The sequence below is a fragment of the Piliocolobus tephrosceles genome, chromosome 5 (genome assembly GCF_002776525.5).
Source record: "Piliocolobus tephrosceles isolate RC106 chromosome 5, ASM277652v3, whole genome shotgun sequence".
Taxonomy (NCBI): domain Eukaryota; kingdom Metazoa; phylum Chordata; class Mammalia; order Primates; family Cercopithecidae; genus Piliocolobus; species Piliocolobus tephrosceles.
This window is the reverse complement of record NC_045438.1, coordinates 10,034,448-10,048,503: the sequence shown is the minus strand read 5'-3', so window position 1 is coordinate 10,048,503 and position 14,056 is coordinate 10,034,448. Positions and strand designations below refer to the sequence as shown.

The 14,056-nt window shown below is 39.3% G+C and overlaps 1 protein-coding gene across 1 annotated transcript in view; it reads right to left on the bottom strand.

Moving 5' to 3' along the window:
* LAMA4 (laminin subunit alpha 4) overlaps nucleotides 1–14,056 on the bottom strand; it is a 147,741-nt gene that overhangs the window by 104,786 nt on the left and 28,899 nt on the right. Inside the window, exon 3 of the mRNA XM_023219040.1 lies at nucleotides 4,757–4,858. Within this exon, the coding sequence (XP_023074808.1) occupies nucleotides 4,757–4,858 (102 nt within the window). The remainder of the gene's footprint in view (nucleotides 1–4,756; nucleotides 4,859–14,056) is intronic.

The following is a 14,056-nucleotide window of genomic DNA, read 5'->3' as shown; positions in this document are numbered from 1 at the left end:
GTGGTGACATTTGAACTAAGCCTTGAAGTTCTCCTTCAAGAAATCTCAGGTAGAAAACAGGGAAACAAGTTCAGGCACAAGAGAGTGAAAGAACAAAGTATGTTTAGGTGGCAGTGTGCTCAGCGTGGCTGGAGGAGAAACTCCAGGAGGATTTTGGAAAGAGGGATGCCTTGACTGGGTTATGTTTTTGAAAGACATCTCCATTGCTGTGTGGGAGAGAGAGTAGAGGAAGGAGAGTCTGGAGCAGGAGACAGACAATGAGTGGTTGGGAAGCCGTATCGGTGGTCAGCGAGGTTGTGGCTGTGAATTAAGGCAGTGGGAAGGGAGAGATGAGAGCAGGCTCTCTCCTAGTTTGAATTGGTAGGATATGATGTAAAATTGATAGCTGGGGAGAAAAAAAGGAGATCGATGGAGCTGGAGTGTCTAAGCATGGGGGACCGGCAGAGTAATGCTGTTACCAACTCAGGTGGGACTATATGGGGAGGACCAAGTTCAGGTTGGGAGAGAAATGATGAACAATGTATAGATAACTCATTACCTGCATTCAGTTTCTGTCATATATATATATATATATATATATATTTTTTTTTTTTTTTTAAATGGAGTCTTGCTCTGTTGCCCAGGCTACAATGCAGTGGTATGATCTTGGCTCACTGCAACCTCCACCTCCTGGGTTCAAGCAGTTCTTGTGCTCAGCCTCCAAAGTAGCTGGGATTGCAGGAGCCCACCACCATGCCCAGTTAATTTTTGTATTTTTAGTAGAGACAGGGTTTCGCCATGTTGGCCAGGATGGTCTTGAACTCCTCACCTCAGGTGATCCTCCCGCCTCAGCTTCCCAAAGTGCTGGGATTATAGGCTTGAGCCACCATGCCTGGCCAGTTTTTGTCATATTCTTATGTTGATGGGCACACAGCAACAGGGGACTCCATTGAGCTGTCCAACCTTAGAATTTCTTGGACATGAAACTTTCTGACTTTATTTCAGAACTTCAGTTATCATGGAACCAAACTGATGACGCTTTCCAAAATTTCAGGTTTTTCCAGGTTTGCAACAGATGGAAAAATTGTCAAAGTTTTCATGAAAGGATTATGCACTTGATCTAGATACCAATTTTATAGTTGCAAGAAAAACAGGAACAAGAAGCCGCTATAATCAGTTTCTTCCTGTTCTTGGACACCAATGAATATGCTGGTTTATTGATCACACATCCTTAGTCTTAACAGGGACTTATATGGTTGATTTCTGCCTTACACAGTAATAAAATAGAGTTCAAGAATCATGAAAATGCTAGTGTCTGTAGAAACTGAGATGTAATATCTTTGCTTTCCTGAATAGGGTTTTAATTAAGCTCTGAGACTAATAAGAAACAATTAGCCTTCAATATACTGGATTACTTCCCTTCTCATTGTGCTTAGGGTAGGTTGGAAGTTCATTTGGATGAATTAAATTAACGGACAAATTAATTCTTAATCAAAAGGAAAATGAGGAGCCCTGTGCTTGTGGTGAACTTCAGGTCAGGTTTGTCCCATTCTAGTTCTGGCCACTGGGCTCCTGGCTTTTTCCTAGTGACAAAGGACATTCTTTGACCCTCCTAATGACATCCTAATGACACTCTTTCTTCAGATGGTAACTAACCTTAGTTAGAGTTCCTTCTGGGTTCTATGTACTTAAGCCTCTAGGGCTGGGATGAAATACGGATTACCTGTGACCAGGCATTTCTGCCACCAGCCACCTATCTGCTTCCACTTGTTTCTTCCCCTCAATTCTTATCTTGTGCCTACTTCTAGAACCCTCCTAGAGAGCCAGCCATATCCACCAGAGTTGCCTGCCTTTGGGGCCCCACCGAGCTGACTCAGCTGAGAATCCTGTCCAATGTGTTCCAGTTTTCATAAGATGTAAAGTGGCCCACTGGAAAGACACTCAAAGCATAGTCGATTTCTAAGCTGTTTTATTTTCACTTAGCCACTATTCTGTATTTGAAAGATCAGTGTTCTACTAGTAAAAAAAAAAAAAAACAACTCCTTCCTTGCTTGACATGTGTAAAATGGTAGCATAATTTTGTCTACTCTATATTTTGTGGCTGAATGGCTTAGTTCAGCTTTACCAACAGCTTAGTTAAAATCAGTCTATAAATTTTAAGGTCAAATTGACCTTGGACATCGGAACTGAGGAAGAATTAGAAGCAGTTGAAGGTGGACAAGGCAGATCCAGAGGTCTTATATGCCTTCAAAAGAAAAGCAAAATAAGACAAAATGAGATAAAAGAAGGCCTTTTATTTTTGGTTGCTTACAGGAAATGAGAGAAATGAGGTAAGTCAGGCAACCTGCAAGAACTGATTGAAACACTGGTGATGACAGTGAGCTACAAGAAGTGCTCATGTTGGAGCCCTGGCTTCTCTGGCTCCCTGAGAGCTGAGAATGAACAATAGGGCAGAAGCTGAAAAACCTGGGTCTTCTCCATCAGTAAGCTGAGATAGGGGCACCAAAGGAAACAGAAATAAATGAGTTTGATTCCAGTGTGACACCACGGACTTAACATATTTGCAACTAAGTAAAAATAAAAAATTCTTTCGATATTCATGTGTAAGCATTTTCTGCTCCTTCACTTACATTTAATTAAATATAAATATATCTTTTTTCTTTATTTATTGTACAAATGGGATCCCATTATATTGCCCAGGCTGGTCTTGAACTCCTAAACTCAAGTGATCCTCCTGCCTTGGCCTCCCAAAGTGCTGGGATTACAGGTGTGAGCCACCGTGCTTAGTCCCTATATCTTTTTTCTTTCTAAATTATATTTATAAAAATACACCTATATGTGTAGCTCTGGGGGATAGGAATGTGATTTTTACTTTGTACTTCAAGCCATTTATATTTAAAATAATCTGTTTAACAGGGCAATTATACTAATGTATCTATATTTTTTGTTTGTTTTCTTACACTGAACATATATTACATTAATGAGGGAAAAAAGATATTTTTTCTCTGGACAGGATGAGGTGGAGGAACCATCATTAAGATGAATAAAATGGTTATTTCTTTCTGTATTAATTTTCTGTGCTGGAACAAAGTAATTGCAGGAAGGTTTCACTGAGTGTGCATGTAAATGTGGATACGCTAGCCCATCCCTAAACATTTATTAGAACCTGTTATATCACAAGACGTTGGAGGGAATCACATGATGTTTGTCCCCCTCAGAAGCTCACCACTAGGTCAGAGATAAAGCCATGGTCGCTCCCATTCTGACAAAGTCATTGTAAAAAGAGTGGTTTAGTCATTGGTTTCAATAGGCACCAGCAGGAGGGACTTCTTCCCTCTTTAATTTATCTCAGTCTTTCATAATATTGACTACCTCACAGCAGCTGATGTGCCTGACAGTCTCCACTGCTTTATATTTCGATAAATCAGATAATGAACAACCTTTAATTGGTCAAATTATCAGAGATGTATGCTATTAGTTCAAGTGTATCCATGGGATTTTTTTCCCCCCCAAATGTCACTGGGATTAAAATAACAGGAAACCGGAGCTGGAAGCATTAGAAAGGGGTAGACTTTGGCAGCTGCAGATGCCTACACTGCGACAGAGGACATCCTGGTTGTAATGCTTATTTAAGAAGATGGGGGAAGGCAGAACAAATATCAGGACTAAATAAACACTACAAAGAGATAGTAACATTACTATTTCGTCACTTAATTCTCTGTCCCTAGAAAAATGGCAACTTCTAGGGTTAAGGATTAATAAAAACATTCGCATTTGCATCTTAATGTGTGAATAAAATATCACTTTCCTGTATACACCTTAGAGGCCATTTATAATAAAAATTATCTAATAGGGACAATTATGCAAATGTTGAGTGCATTTAAATAAGTATTCTTATAGGTCATGCAAAAATACCCTTGTAGTTTTGGAAAGCCTCTTTTTTGCCAGATAGGAACTTGAAGAATTTGTCTGCTGTATCATACAGCTCACAAAGGAAAACATGCTATTTGAGCATAAGTCCTTATAAATGCCCTCTGTGACTTCCACTGAAGCCACTTCTGGTAAATATTTCAACACCCATTTTCACTTAAGTTGTCAGTCCATTCATTAAAAATGGGAAATATGTAGCAAGTACTTTTCTGCTGGAAGACTTCTCAATCTTGCGCACACGGCTCTATCATGCTTCAATGAAGAACAGTCTATTGGAGATTTCATTTCAGTTCAGGAAAAAAATAAAGTCTCCTGGGGGCTTAAACACAGACTTGCAAAGACCACAAGGGCAAAGCTTTCATTTTCATCAGCTATTGGGTTCAAATTTAAATTTCTTTTTTAAAAACTAATTTTGATCTATAGACCTGGTTATTTTAGGTTCCAAAATAGGCGAGGCAACAACTGTTTCACTCTCCTGGTTTATGTGGAATGAAGCCGAACATATGGCAAATTATATGATTACAGAGGAATTTGGATGTATGGGTTCCTCCTCTGCGTATTATTTTCAATCCCACCACCATTGGCCTACAGCAGGCAACCAGCTGGTGAGGGTGGTGGGGCAGGAGCCTCCGGGTGCACGTGCACACTCATGCATATGCCTTGGTGGCCCCTTAAAATCAGAAGTAGTTTATATGAGGTGTTTCACAGGAAAAGTTGAAGGGTGAACAAAAGCACTTGATTAGCAGTTTGCTCCTATGTATCACAAACGTCCTAAGAATATTTTATTTTCACTCAAGATGCAAATGCCCAGTGAAGTATGTGAAGTGTTATAGGTGCCCCAACTTACCACACAGAATCCTGAGCCGTCCAAACACTCGTTGGAATTGCCATTACAGTTGCAGGGCACACATTCCCCCGACAGGGTGCGAAAGAATCCAGCATTGCATTTCTGCAACAGACACACCAAATCATTTTGATTATTGAAAAGACTGATTTTGGTCAATATTTTCTGAGAAGAAATCAGAGACGTGATTATTAAACAATCTAAACATTTCTAAAATGAATATACTAAATGATATATACAAAACATACTAAAATAAACTATTTATACTACCATTCAGTGATAGATGATGTATATACAATCTTCTTTGTTACATAACTTTTTTCCTCTTCTTTTACTTTTCGGGAGAAGAGAAATGCCTTTAACACTGTCTTATCATTGCAAGGAAGAATAAGAAGGTTTTAGGTAACAGTAACGGAGAAAAAAATGCTAATGTTTTCTTCCAGTATAAACAGAACAAAACAAGACCACAATTAAGTATTAGTCAGGGTGAGGTCATGCTCCCTATAAATAAAGACTTCTCTTTTCAGAAATCATTAGCTATAGTACAGCAACTTAGAGCTGAGTCTTTCATGAACTTCAGCTCTTAAAAACATCCGTTTCTTCAGATGCTAACATGTGAAAGGGAGGGATAAGGAAGTTAATGGGTTCTTACACTTGTCAAGTCCTGGGTGGGTACTGTTCATATATGTATTTCATTTGTCTTCATAATGCTGCGAGGAACACATGACTTTCCCTTGTCCTAGCAATGAGCTCATGAGACTGAGAGGTGCTAAGTGGCTTTTGGGGATGTTAAACTATCCTGTCATGCACCAATTGACCTGCACAATCATAGCTGCCCTCCCCAGATGTCACTTGTGTGCCATTTGAGACACATTGTGAGATTGTTCCTGGTTTATGCGATTGGGCTGTGTATATGCATTTGATATTTTGTTGGAATGTCTCAGTGATGAAGGGCAGAAATGGCATTATGGGCCTGGAAATCCGCTCCCCGCCCATCAGACAAGTTTACGTCTAAAGAATTCCAGACAGATAAGAATCTGCTTTGTTTCCACAGACTTACAGAGTCCGAGATTTCACATCACACACCCCCATTGACCCATTGTAGTTTGCACTTCCCTGGCGACCAGGAAATTTTCATTATATCTGGCTGAAGTCCCTCTGATTGCTATGCAAACCTATTTCCTCTTGCTTTTTACTCTGTAAAGAAAGAGTCACTAAACACCATTCATAGTATTAAAAAAAAAAAAATCATCAGTTCACACTTTAAAACTAAAATTTAATAAACCCCATTTGGAGGAAGTTTAATAAAGAATAACAACATTTGTCTATGAAAAAAAGGCAAGGAAATGCCACGTTTCCAAGTTAGAGAAATAAGGCTAAGAGAAGATCAATTTATAATTTTATAATGGGGAGTTTGTGGTTGATGGCAAGCTTCTTAGTTTCCACTAGAAAACAAGAGAGGGAAAGGCACTAAGATTGCAGTAGGAAGCATTTGATTTACACCATTTAATTTCACATTTTTAGCCTTTGTACCAAAGTAAAACATACATGTTTTCATTGTGATGCAGTACACGGATTGGTATCTATATTTATATTGGTGTAGATATGAAGATAAATATAGATACCCATATATAGGTGTCTCAGAGAAAAGATTCACAAAATAATAATGTACCTTAAACTTCTCTATTGTATTTAAAAGCATATCCTGGTCATGACCCATAAAATTGATCTGATGACCCATGAATGTGTTGCAGTTTTGCATTACTGCAGGGTTTTCTTTATAATAGTAGTGGATAAGAGTAGTGAGGGTCTTAATATTTGTTATCTTAGTAACCTCTTAAATGGTAGTTTCCGAGCTCTCTAAATGACCATATTACAGTCTTCTGGGGAGCTCCTGATTCAGTGAAACCAAAGGATCTGCATTTTAAAATATAACTTTTGTGTTTCAGAATAACTTTAGATTTACAGAAAAATTGTGAAGGATCTGCATTTTTAAAAAGCTCCCCAAAGACTCTGATATTTGACCAGTTTTGGAAGCATCTCTCACAATGCCTTCTATACATTAATTGTTCAATGAACACTTGGTGATTTGGGTGGTTTGGACAAGAACAGCAAACTGGAGACATATATACTATTGGGAGCTCACAGAATGTACTGATAATCCATCCACTGCTCTCTGCTAAGGCTGGTTTCATCTCAACTCTTTGTCAACAGTCCAGCAGCCAGTGCCTAGATTGGACCGCATGCAAGATGAAATCTTTATGATGTGCCAAGTTTAGGAGGAGAGTTCACTGTGAGAGCCTGTCATTATCCACTTACCACTCCCCAATCTGAGATTATGACCTTGGGTGAAGGATAACTTGGCTCTGATCTCTTATAATGTGGGAGATGGGAAGCAAAGGGAGGCAGGAACAGGGCTGTGTTGAGTCATCTGGCCCCCCGCTGAGAGGGCGAGGAGGGCTGGCAGGGAAACCTGGCACACTACATTCCTGCTGGGCCTTGTCCACCTGGAAGAATTATATTTTCAATCATCTATCTGGAGGCCCTGGGCATGCCCTGCTAGAGCACATGTCCTGGGTAGCTTGGGTCTGGTGTTGTGGAACTTTGGAGGACTCCCTGGAATGGAGTTGTTAAGTGGTTCAAGAGAAGTTTGAGTGTACTGAAGGGTGAACTCTTTAAGATTGTTTCCTTTAGGTGGAAATATTTCATCATGGCTCCAGGGAGTCCTGTTATTTATTTGTTTTTACTGAATCTTTCTTTGAAATTTCATAGGACCGGGCAAAATTGGCCTCTTAATAAAATCAAAAGGCAGATATCTTCAAGTATGAAAGCAGAACGATGCATTTTTAGTTTTGCTCCTGGTTAATGTAATCGTTATCCTTAGTAATTCTAACACCTGTGCTATTTAGAGGTCTGTGAGAGCTGAATGTGCTCTCCACAAACTAGTGTCTATTTTCTTTTGGAAGATTCTCCACAGTTTACTAAACAAAGATGGCGTTTGTGTATGTCTATGTATGAGAGAGTAAGACATGAAGCCTTCCAATCAATTTTTTATACCACACTGAATCCTCTTTTCCACATGAGAAGGCTGTCTTATACCAGACAACTGCAAAAACACAATCTTAGCACTCAGAGGATCTGTATCTTCTGGGGTGCCATGGCCTATTAAAAAATTGATAGTAATAACAAGGATAATGATAATGGTAATTATAATATAGTGACCATCAATGTCATACAACTCCAAGAGGTTCAGACTGATCCAAATCTTGTTCTTTCTTCACTATAACTTGCTGCCCCTCATAAATAAATAATACATAAAGTTTATTTATTTAACTGAACATGAACATCTACCATATTGAAGTCACAGTGCCAATTATGTTGCACAATTCTCTCACTTGACCCCACAGTAGCCCTACGAGGTCAGTTCCCTTGTCTTTGTTTTACTGGTGAGGACTTTGTGACTTACAAGGATGTATCACTGAAGCCGGCTAATACAGGTAAGAAATGTGGACCCAGGATTTAGATCCTTTGTTTTTTCCTCAAGTTTTGGCTTTTAACCGTCTTGTGTGCCATTAAGACGTTGAACCAAACCTTTCTTGTTGGACATTTAGGTTATTTCCAAATTTTTGCTGTTATTAACATTTCAAAGCAGGCTGAAATGGATAAAAAATGTAAAATGCCTCCTTTAAACCCCAGAAAAAAATCTGCTAATAGACACAATACTTAAAAATACATAGTTATTAATATGTGAAAACCATTGAGTGGGATATTTACTTTTAAAAATATTTATTTTAGCCAAATTGTCTCTTTGACCAATTACCTTCCACTAAGTCACTTGTAGATCTTTTACAGCTCTTCATTAAGAGACTCTTATTATCACAGCTTGCCTCCTGCTCTACCATTAAGACTGAATTAATCAATACCATTTACTTCTGCCTTTGAAAAATAAGAGTGAAAATTCCCATTTACTTACTTTGTTATAATTAGTATGAGGTCTGGCTTGGAGTAAAATCATTGCACATGTACTTGCCTAATTTTACATTTATAGAAATGAGAACTAGAGGCCAGGCGCGGTGGCTCAAGCCTGTAATCCCAGCACTTTGGAAGGCCGAGACGGGCGGATCACGAGGTCAGGAGATCGAGACCATCCTGGCTAACACGGTGAAACCCCGTCTCTACTAAAAAATACAAAAAATTAGCCGGGCAAGATGGCGGGCGCCTGTAGTCCCAGCTACTCCGGAGGCTGAGGCAGGAGAATGGCGTGAACCGGCGAGGCGGAGCTTGCAGTGAGCTGAGATCCGGCCACTGCACTCCAGCCTGTGTGACAGAGCAAGACTCCGTCTCAAAAAAAAAAAAAAAAAAAAAAGAAATGAGAACTAGATGTAACTTTATGAGGAAATGAGTATGGTATATCTACATGTGCCAGCTACATTTAAAGGAACTGGGATGACAGACAGGACATGTTCTTATCATTACAGAAGGAATTATTTCCAGAGGTTTATCATATGATCATAATATTATTTATTTCATAAGATATAGTTATAATGAATTAAGATTGTTTAACAAAGTGGACAAAGCGAATGATCTTTATATGAGGGTCTGATTATTTTTGTCTTCATTTGAAGAGCCCCTTGAGAGTACTAGAGTCATAACAACAATACTGTCATTGGATATAACATTTTTAAAACTTTCTAAAAATATTTAAATCACTTCCTTTTGAAGGATAGTCCGTTATGCATACTTTGGCTATGGCAAACTTTTAAGTCATTTGCAGTTATTAAATAAAGTGGGTACCAATCTAAGTAGTTAAAACGTTTTCACAAAAATCTCACTGTTTTCCAAACACTATCACAGAGGAGCTAATTAATTGCCCACGAGCCACTACTTTTGCATAAATACAGAATCTCTGAGAACTTCAGAATTTCTGTTGAGAAGCCTGATTTACTAAACCACTTACATACTCGAATAGATCTTCTAGGGATCTAAGGTCCCTAACTACCCTTTTAAACAAACCAATGGCAAAAATTGAGGGGATTTAGGAAGAGCTTGAAGTTATCATTTGAGAGTATGAGATAAATTCTGAGGTTTCTGAGTCCCAAAGAGGATCCGACCCAAGTCTCCAGCTCCAGCAAATGACAATGAATTAATTATAACAAAATTCCATCAGAAAGAACACACTCTACAGCCCCAGTGTCTATTCTCATAGGAGCTAATTGGAATAGTTATTCGCACTGTGTTTCCAACCAAAGGTCTACGAACATATTACATATATTGATTCAACTCATCTTCCTTTCCGAATTAGACTTAGAATTTGATTCAACAACTTTTGCTTCAGTTCATTGAGGCTCAAAATAGAAAGCATAAAAACAAAAACAAACCCAAAATCCCTCTCAATTCATTCACTGGTGTCCAGAATCATTGCTACCATCCAAATTAGTCTTCTTCAAACTTAACGGCCCACATTACATTATCTTTCTGCTTGGGTTTTTGTATGTACTTAATGAATCCACTTTTCTCTTGTTTCCAGGAAACAATGATTTTTAGTTCTAGTTTAGTTATAGTGAGTTCCATGTTTTGTTTTAGTAATTAGTAAAAGTCAGCTTAAGATAGAATATTATGCTCAGTTAGAAGCTAAAGCTGTGTGCCCTCACTTAAGAGTCTGTGGTTTCTGCACAATGCTGACTTCCATCTGCCTAAAACTTGGGCAGACTTAAGAATCAGATAGTATTCAAGGATCTTCTTGTGGGGAACAACATGATTTAATCTATTCAAAAATTTCCAAAATATCCCACCCTTTGCTAAGGAGGAATGACTTCTGAGAACATAAGAATTTATTAAATGAGTAGGTATTTCACAAGCCATTTTTTTCTGTGTCAGTAAAAATAAAATACAAAATATCTGAAATGGCAAGCAGTTCTGAATTTAAGCTATTGCTAACTTTTGGCTCCATATATTTTTCAGATAGGGCTTAACACGTCCTGATTTTTAGTATACAAACCTATAAAGTGACAAAATGAGTTAAATGGATTATGTGTTGCAGTTACCAAGAAGTTGGCTTCTTGACTGATTTTGCTTGAATCTGAAGACAATTACTCACGCATCCTCCCTTGGGTATCTCTGAGCTCTTGTTTGCGTAACTGAAATTCCCCACATTTTAATAGGCAAAGTTAATTTTTAGATATTTGACAGCGATTTCACCATAACTCAATTAGGAAAGTGGTTTCAACATTCTTTAGAGATTTATGCAGTTCAAAGGCTTTTTTTCTTAGGATGGCATAATAAAGCTAGGTCAAAAACCAAACACAGACTATGGTGTTGGTTTCCCCTACTTGGCCTAGAGAGTTACCTTTGTGCTTACTGCTTAGGCCCTGTGTCTGCTGTGCCTTGCCCAGCTTACAAAACACTCCAGCTTTCAACTTAATCATCAATAAAATAGAGACAGTGACTCAGGGCCTGAGGAATTCCAAGGAGCACAGAGCCATCCTAATCACTCTTAAGCCAAGTCCTTTAATTTTGTGAAGAGTGGAGACAGGGTTATCACATGTTTACATCACATTTCTGTGGCTACTCCTTAGCAGTCTTTACAGGCTTCATGGGTGGAAACCAGCGCTCCACTCACAGCTCTCAAATAACTGTCCCTGAACCCTGTTCATCAACTATTTGTAGATACCAACAGCCTTGGCGTGTGTTGAAGTACTTGCTATGCTAGCTAATAAATAGCCCTCTTTATTTGTCTAATTAAAAGAATCAACCAAGAAAATCCACACCCCCTACAGCCATACAGGTTTTCTTTTAGAAATGTTGGATTTGAGGATGATTCTATTTATTAATGCTAATGAAGATTTCTTTAATTTGCTTCTTGAAAATCATTTAAAGTAATCGTCAAGTCGCTTGTTTATAGTAGAGATTGTTGCTTATATAACATAACGAGGCTTCAGTGGTGTCTTTTTTCCTTTGGTTTTTCTAGAAATAAATCTCCTGTTAACATCTGACTTTCTGCTCTGGGTTCATCTCACATCGCCTCCTGTAACTGGCTTGTTCTTTTCACTCCTCGCCTTCCAAGCTATGGTTACACAACATAGCCTCTGACGCTGCCAGATTTTTTTTTTTTTTACATCTGAAAACTGACTCAGTTTTATTTAATTTACTGGGGCAAATGCCTTGGACACATTTCCAAGAAAGGAAGAGATGTGGAGCACAAGGGTTAGCAATAAGAATGAGTGGACAGAAATGACTTCAGAATTATAGGCATTTAGGGGATTTTGATTGGACTCCTTAGCCACTTAGAAGGAATCAGTTTTGTGAGGTGACAGACATCTCTGTCATCTTCATCTGGTTTTCATAAATCACAGCTAATGATTTACTGACGGACACGAAGCACTGAGCTAAGTGCTTTTTATGGATGATCCAGTTTGATCATTACCGTTTAATGGCCTATAGTCTTGCAAATGTCTGCCTAAATTACTTTTTGTTATATAAGAAGTTTGGAGGATGAACTGCCTATAAATGACAACAGTTTCTCTTCAGTGTACTCAGGGAAGGCAGTTGGGGTGTTTCATCAGTGTCCATTGCTGGTAGACGAACCTGCTTCTGTCTTGAGGTCCTGTGGGTATTTCAGTGCTATCCTCACCCTGGATTTCTCAAGATGCAAGGCACAAGGTGAAAATGACTGGCAGGACGTGTCTTTCCTTCCTTATGCTCTTCCTCACAGGTTTATGCATTACTGAAGAAATGCTATTGTGAATTAATAGGAAAAAAATGTATCCCAAACTTCTATTGCACCCACTTACTCTCAGTAGCTAATCCTGCCTCTTTCAATGAAAACACAGAGGCCATTGGGTGGGAAATCTCATACTGTCTCTTTTTACTAAATTCCCCTTTGTCTTGACTCATCCTTGTGTCTTCTGCCCATCTCAGAAGCAGTACTCTTTCCATTGTAGGAAAGAGGAGCCCTCTATTTGTGCTCTGGGATCCACGCATCTCTGGCCATCACACCCTGCCCCATCATCTGGCCTTCCTCTCAAGTACCATGCACCTTCACATCCACAGGGATGAGGGGAGGCAAAGAGAACACTTAGGTGCTGCATCCTGTGTTGGATGAGCCTTGACATCTTTACCTGGGCTCAGATCCAAGAATATCCTCCCTCAACTCTGCCTCCCCTTTATTTCCTCCTTCTTGTCCAGCAGATCTTTAGTGAGAGCTTAATCGCACTGGCTCTGCTTCCTTCATGCTATGCTGATCCATGCCTCCATCCATTGTCTGGCTCTGCTTCCACTGCACACTGAAACTGCCCTCACAAAGATGGCCAGTGATGTCTTTGTGGCTTTGCTTTTCCAATTTTACTTGTCCTCATTCCAGTACTTAACATTGTTGATGGCCAGGTGCGGTGGCTCATGCCTGTAATCCCATCTCTTTGGGAGGCCGAGGCAGGTAGATCACTTGAGATCAGGAGTTCGAGACTAGCCTGGCCAACATGGTGAGACCCCCCCCCCATCTCTATTAAAAATATAAAAATTAACCAGGTGTGGTGGTGTGTGCCTGTAATCCCAGCTACCTGGGAGGCTGAGGCCAGGGAATCACTTGAACCCGGGAGGTGGAGGTTGCAGTGAGCCAAGATTATGCCATTGTACTCCAGCCTGGGCAACAGAGCAAGACTGTCTCAAAAAAAACAACAACAACAAAAAAGCAAACTGTTGAAATTTCTTCCCTCCTTGAAGTTCTCTCTTCTCCTGGTTTCTAGGACAACTCTTTCCTCTGGCTTTTCTTCTGCCTACCTTTCTTTCTCAGTTTTTTTAATTTAATTTTTTTTGGCAGGGGGCAGGGGAAGGGGCAGAGGCAGGCAGTTCATCTTCTGCTGCTTCTACATTGCTGATGTTCTCCAGGGTAACCTTCTTAGCCCTCTTTTCTATCTATACACTTTTAAGTATGGATGAAATTTGTGGATGATGTTAATCCCTCCCACAATTTTATCCTCTAGCTATATTTTGGTAATTCCTAAATCTCTCTACACATCCCTGATCTTACTCTTTCATGCCACTCCCTTGTTTCTAAGTGCTTGTTAGATAAGTCCATCTCCAGTTTTATAGGCACCTGAAGTTGAGTGTGTCCCACACTGACTTTATCATAGCCTCTCCCAAATCCCTTTTTCTCCTTACATTAAGTCTCAGTTAATGATAATGACTATAGGACATACAAAGAAAAGGTAATGGATTAACACTTTTAAATTACATTAATGTATTTTGCATTAATGTAAGTTTTGGAAATACTTCCAGAAGCGGGAAATACTTCCAGAAATACTTCCT